Source organism: Bos javanicus, chromosome X (assembly GCF_032452875.1).
Source record: "Bos javanicus breed banteng chromosome X, ARS-OSU_banteng_1.0, whole genome shotgun sequence".
NCBI lineage: Eukaryota > Metazoa > Chordata > Mammalia > Artiodactyla > Bovidae > Bos > Bos javanicus.
This window is the reverse complement of record NC_083897.1, coordinates 53,493,874-53,500,629: the sequence shown is the minus strand read 5'-3', so window position 1 is coordinate 53,500,629 and position 6,756 is coordinate 53,493,874. Positions and strand designations below refer to the sequence as shown.

At 44.9% G+C, this 6,756-nt stretch overlaps 1 protein-coding gene across 1 annotated transcript; it reads right to left on the bottom strand.

Moving 5' to 3' along the window:
• Positions 1 to 203: 203 nt before the first annotated feature.
• LOC133242968 (transcription elongation factor A protein-like 5) lies at positions 204 to 688 on the bottom strand. Its single transcript, XM_061409263.1, has one exon. It carries the CDS (start codon positions 686 to 688, stop codon positions 272 to 274), a length of 417 nt encoding a protein of 138 aa, XP_061265247.1. The 3' UTR covers positions 204 to 271.
• Positions 689 to 6,756: the final 6,068 nt, after the last annotated feature.

The window sequence follows — 6,756 nt, the reverse complement described above, 5'->3', positions numbered from 1 at the left end:
CAGGACTGTTTTCTACAGCAGTGAATCTGTAATAACTGCCAAGTTGATTCTTCCAGCTTCAAGTCCCAGAGATATTGTGTTTCACACATCATTTCACATTCTGACAACAGGTATTTTAAGTGTATCCCCTACTTTCATAAACTCACTAAGCAGTTATTTTGATTGCTTTGTATGTACTTTACTATTTTTAAAATCTTTTATTAATTATTTTATGACAAAAAGTAATCTGTGTTCTTTAGTGGGGAAAGTACAGATGAAAAGATAATCTCCTCTACTGCCATAACCCAGAGAATCTGCAGTCTGTGGGGGAATCCTCTGTCTTCCTGTCCGTTTTTCTTTTTGCCTTCCGGGGCACATAATCTTCAGCAGGGCGCTTTTCGGCAGCGTGAGACTGGCTCTCTGGCTTTGCCTGGGATTCCGGCTTGCCCTCCCTGAGTGGATTTCCCTCAGCTTCGGACTTGCCCTGCTTTTCTTGCTTCCCCTCACCTGCTGGTTGTCTCTCATTGTCTGGTTTCCTCTCATTCTGGACCTCTGGTTCCTGTTCTGACCTCTTCTCCACTTCTAGCTTTTCTTTCTCATTTGACTCTCCTTCATTTTCAGGCTGTACTTCATCTTCTGGCTTTCCTTCATTGTCTAAGTTTCCTTCATTTTCTGGCTTTCCTTCATTTTCTATGTAGACCTTCTCCATGTTGAGATTTGCCCTCCTTTTCCTGTTAGGAGACAAAATGGAGACAGAGCAGACAGGATTTAGGTGGTGAATTACAGGTCCTGATAAATAGTTGCCTCTATGATTTAGGATCTTTATCAGCCTATCCCAACTTTCAGGTGCACTCCCGCCCATATATTTTCTCCTTTCTTTCCCTGTGTCTGCAAGGTTGGCACACATGTTTATATGAGCCCGCCTTGCAGACACTTCTGTAAGTACTTCTCCCTACATTTAAGTGGGCTATGCTGACAAGTCCATAAGAGCAGATGTGTCCCTAAACTTTGCTCTGGTCTTGACTATGCCCATAACAGTTTTAACCTGGTGGTCCCAACTTAGACTGACCTGCAAGAATTCTGTCCAGTTTCTTTTTCCTCTTGTCTACAGTTGTAAGACTTCTAGAACTGCAGATACAACTGAACAGTGGCCCTTCTCAGATTTCAGAGATACTATGATATCTTCAAGGGCTTCATAGATATCATGTCTACCAACTCTCACTTCCTTGTTCTCCCCTCTGTCCTCACCAACGATAAAACACCATGCTCCCTTAGGGTCCTGACAAAGGCCATGTATTCTGAGACTGGAATAGGGAGTCTTGGAGGAGGGGTGGCAGATAGTGGCCTCCCCAACTTCTCTCAAGCTTTAGTGACTCCTGCTTCCAGGGCTTCTGGGGCAGTTGCCCTCTCCCACTGACCTGCACTGATACTTCAGGTCTTTCCTTTCCTTGTCTGGGTTGGTGCCTACAGCCACAGACCTGAAGATCTATAGAGAGACAGGAGACAGATGATGAATGAGGGATTGAGAAGTGAATGACTGGCAAGGGGATACTGATTCTTTTCCCTTGCATGCATGCTCAGTTGCTTCAGTCATGTCCGACTCTTTGTGACCCTATGGACTGTAGCCCACCAGGCTCTTCTGTCCATGGGATTTCTCAGACAAGAGTACTGGAGTGGGTTATCATGTCCTCCTCCAGGGGATCTTCCCAACCAAGCATTGCAGGTAGATTCTTTACCACTGAGCCACTGGGGAAACTGATTCTTTTCCCACTGCTTGTCAAAACTTTCCCAGCTCCTGCCATCCCCTTGCCCTTCCCCCTGCTTCACTGTTCCCCTTCTACAGTCCCTCCCTAACAGCCTCTGGTTTTCTTTTTGCCATGAGAAATGGCAGAGAAAGATTTTTTCCAAAGTATTTCTGTTTCCCAATCTTCCTTCCAAATTTCTATCTCACTTTTTCTTGTGAGGTTCAGGGCATTAATGTTCAGAAGACAAAGCGAGCTGTGCTCAGGTCTTTGCCCTCCAAACCCCCACCCCTGGACACCCAGATAGAATGAACCCATCACTCATTCTGAAAAATGGTGATGGTAGAGTCATGGAGCTGGGAAGAAATGTCCAGAACATTCCTGCCATGCCTTCCCTCTCCACATACACAGAAAGACCACATTTTTCTGCAATGCAAGAGATAAATTATTTCCAAACTCAGTTAAAATGTTGGTCCATGTTACCTCCTCTTGACCCTTCCTAGTTCAGAAGCCTCTCCTGCCCTATAGGGAGCTGCTTTCCAGACTGAACCTCTGTCCCCTTCCTCTTTAGCACCTCTCCACCTCCCCTCACCCTTATTCCCCTCTCCCTCCTTTCCAAAATGGATCAAATATGAAGAAGAACAGGCTCAGACCCTTTGCAAAGGGGTCTGCCTCCCCATTCTGGGTTCCCAGGCTTTGTCCTCTTCCCTCCATCCTGGAAGGATCAGACCATTTACTCTCCATCTCCCTCCCCTGGCCTTCTCCCTCCTCAAATGTCCCTGATACACTGCCTCCTAGGAGATCCCAACTGGTACCCATTCTCATCTTCTGGCCCTTCTCTATCTCCTCCCACCGAGTCCTCTGTCTCTTGCACCAAATGGATAAACATCAGGGAAGGGATAGAGAGAATCCAGTCCTGAACCTACTCTGGTCTTTGCCTTTTGCCACCCCCACCCTAGGGGTCCATAAACAGCAGTGATTTTTGTGACCATTCCAGGGAGATGCTTCCTTCTCAAATTTCTTGCTCCCATAAAGTGAAAGTCACTCAGTCACCCACCAGGCTCCTCTCTATGGGCTTCTCCAGGCAAGAATATTGGAGTGGGTAGCCATTCCCTTCTCCAGGGGATCTTCTCAACCCATGTCTCCTGCATTAAAGGCAGAATCTTTACCATCTGAACCACCAGGGAACCCTAAGAATACTGGAGTGGGTAGCCTGTCCCTTCTCCAGAGGAGCTTCCTGACCCAGGAATTGAACCAGGGTCTCCTGCATTGCAGGCAGATTCTTTACCAGCTGAGCTACCAGGGATGCCTTGCTGCCATAAGCCAGTACTTAACTAGGGAATAAGTGATACCTGGACCTCTCCCCCAACACTCACACAGTTTTCTGCACCAAAATGAATAGGGGTGGGAGAATGAATAGGGGTGCATCTGGAAAGCAGACTGGATCCTGCGTAGCCTCTGTTTCCGTTACTATCCCTACCTCAAGTCTCCCCCTCCCCTGCTCTGGCTGGTACCAACTTGTGACCTGTGGGGCTATTGGGCAGTTGTCTCCTCTGACCTTCAGTCTGAAATCTATCTTCCTCCACGGAAATAGGGAACTGATACCTGGAGGAGAGGGACTTCTGCAGGCGTCAGCTCTGGATCACAGGAAGGAGTGTCACCAGTGGGCTCGGGTGCCTAGTTCTCCTCCCTCCTGCAATAGGTGCGTCAGAAGTCAGCCCATTTCCTCCCTTCACTTGCCCCCTCCCAGCTCACCCTCCTTCAGTCCCCTTCCCTCACTGCCTGAGGCCCTGTCCATCATTTTGGTCATGACCAATCCCAGAGGTCAAATGGGGCCCCTGCTCCTGTGGTTTGTATTTATGCTGCCTTATCAGCCGACATATCTTCTCCCAGGGCTACTGGCCCCACTGGTACATTTCTGAGGAATTTCTTTCTCTCCTTTGATCTCAAAATGCCTGTCCCCTCCTACTTCTCTACTCTGACCCTGGTTGTCACTCCTTCTGTCTTCACATAATAAGTACAGGGTGGATTGGCAGGTAGGGAAGCAGGTAGTTGAAACAGCGATTTTCTTCTAAATAATTTTTTTTCAGTTTTATTTAATGTATTCCTCACAGCATGAGTTACTCTTATAAGTTAAATAAAGCTCTTTTCATTTGTGTAAAAGAACATGTTTAAGATAGAGGAAAAAACCAAGACCCCGAATTCTGAGAGCAAGTTAAGTTTCTAATATTAATTTTTACTATATAGAAAGTGGATTCGATTGGCTACATATAAAATAATTTTTTTTAGTTTTCATACATGTCATATTCTACTGAAAAATCCATGTATTTAATGTTCCCAAACAATAGCTGAGTGCTAAGTGCACTTGCTGGTATGTGATGCTTAACACAATATCAGTCTTGAAAATCTGGCCTAAGGCTATTTCATTCAGAGGTTTAACCAGCTTAAAGGCAGCTGAGCATTTGAGGAGTGCCGAACATGATCTGATCTTCCCTGCCCTACCTGACTGTTGCTTACTCCAAAAATATACATGGAGAGGTGACCAAGATGGTGACTTCAATGAATGCTTTTGGTTCCTCCCCTCCCTCCCCCAAATTCCCACAGAGATTACTCAATTCCAGCAGAGATGGGAATGCTGTTCTGACAATTGGAGACCAAAACAGATCCCTTGTAGACCCCTGCAGCAGATGGTTTCCATAAAGCCTATAGAAGTGATTGTTGTGGGGAAAGCCTCCATACCTGCTTGTTGTCTGCCATTATTCCCAGTGCCCAAGTGGAAATTTCCTTGATTCTGTCTATCTGCTGCCTACCACCTAGCTAGGGAGATGCAGCCTGCTGGGTCTTTCAGCTCTATTATCTTTACCTCCAGGGCATCTTGGAGGAGCCTAGCCAACCAGCAGAGTTGGTGCCTGCCAGTTCACACCTGCCCTGGCGTCCTCTCAGCCAGATATAGACCAGTGTCAGAATTCTAAGGAATTCTGACAAGCCAACCATACTGATTGACTGGACCAGGTGTTTTCAACTGAGGGAGTCTGTGAACCACCTGAAATAATAGGCAAGGTTACACATGTTTAAAAGGTAGTAAAGCATGTAGACTTATGAAAAGAAGATCTATATCCTAGGAACCTCAGAAATCCTGAGACATGAGCTGGTTGACATCATGAAGAAGCAGGAGCTATGAGGTCGAGAAAAGGCAGAGGAGAAGCAGCTACTTGGGAATGAGACCAGAAGAGACAAATAGCAGCAGATCTATGTTAAAGGAGAGCACTTACTCCTTGGGTTCAGGCATTCTTAACTAAAGAAACCCCTGGAATAATGTTCAAAATGATGTGCGTCTATGTGTGTGTGGGGGGGGGGGCGGGTAGGATATTACTGGGTGTGTACATTTGACTACTGCTGCTAAGTTGCTTCAGTCATGTCCGACTCTGTGCGACCCCATAGACGGCAGCCCACCAGGCTCCCCCGTCCCTGGGATTCTCCAGGCAAGAACACTGGAGTGGGTTGCCATTTCCTTCCCCAAGGCATGAAAGTGAAAAGTGAAAGTGAAGTCGCTCAGTCATGTCCGCTCCTAGCGACCCCATGGACTGCAGCCTACCAGGCTCCTCCGTCCATGGGATTTTCCAGGCAAGAGTACTGGAGTGTGGTGCCATTGCCTTCTCCACATTTGACTAGGATAGTATCTGTTACTTTCTTCAAATGCTCAAATGGGGTAATGTAAAAAATGAAGGAAGGTCAATTGACCTAGAAAATATATTTTCACATGCATCTTTTTTCAAATAGGACTATTTCTTAGGAAAAATTAACATTAATGGTTAACCATTTTAATGTGTAAAACTCAGTGTCATACAGTACACTCATGATATTGTGAATCTATCACCTCTATCTAGTTCCAAAACATTGTCATCAATTCCATACCCATTAAACAGTCACTCCCAATTCTCCCTTTTCCCTAGTCCCTAGCAACAACAAATCTACCTCCTGCTTCTATGGAATATTTTATATAAATGGAATCATGCAATGTGTGACCTCTTATGTCTGACTTCTTTCACTTAGCATAATGTTTTCAAGGTTCATCCACATTGCAGCATGTACAGTATTTCATTTCTCTTTATGGCTGAAAATACTTCATTTTATGTCTATATCATATTTTGTTTATCCATTCAAACATTGATGGATATCTGGGTTGTTTCTACCTTTTGACAATTGTGACTAGTGCTGCATTAAACATTTAGGTATGTTTTTTATGTGGATGTATGTTTTTATTTCTTTTGAGTATATGCCTAGGAATAGAGTTGCTAGGTCATATGGTAATTCTATGTTTCTATGTCTAACTATTTGAGGAACTGCCAAACTGTTTTCCATAGTGGCTGCAATATTCTGCACTCCTACCAGCAATGTATGAGGGTTACAATTTCTCCACATTCTCCAAAACAATTGTTAATTTCCATTTTTTATTTTTATAATCCTAGTTGGTGAGAAGTAGCTTTGATTTGCATTTTCCTAATGACTGATGATATTGAGCATCCTTTCATGTGCTCATTGGATATTTACATATCTTCTTTAGAGAAATATCTATTTAAGTCCTTTGCTTATTTTTAATTGGGTTGTCTTTGTTGTTGAATTGCAGAAAGTTATGACCAACCTAGATAGCATATTCAAAAGCAGAGACATTACTTTGCCAACAAAGGTTCGTCTAGTCAAGGCTATGGTTTTTCCTGTGGTCATGTATGGATGTGAGAGTTGGACTGTGAAGAAGGCTGAGCGCCAAAGAATTGATGCTTTTGAACTGTGGTGTTGGAGAAGACTCTTGAGAGTCCCTTGGACTGCAAGGAGATCCAACCAGTCCATTCTGAAGGAGATCAGCCCTGGGATTTCTTTGGAAGGAATGATGCTAAAGCTGAAACTCCAGTACTTTGGCCACCTCATGCGAAGAGTTGACTCACTGGAAAAGACTCTGATGCTGGGAGGGATTGTGGGCAGGAGGAGAAGGGGACGACAGAGGATGAGACGGCTGGATGGCATCGCTGACTCGATG

Coding starts and splice junctions, on each gene's coding strand:
- LOC133242968 (XM_061409263.1), bottom strand. CDS start 688: ATGGAGAAGGTCTACATAGAAAATGAAGGAAAGCCAGAAAATGAAGGA.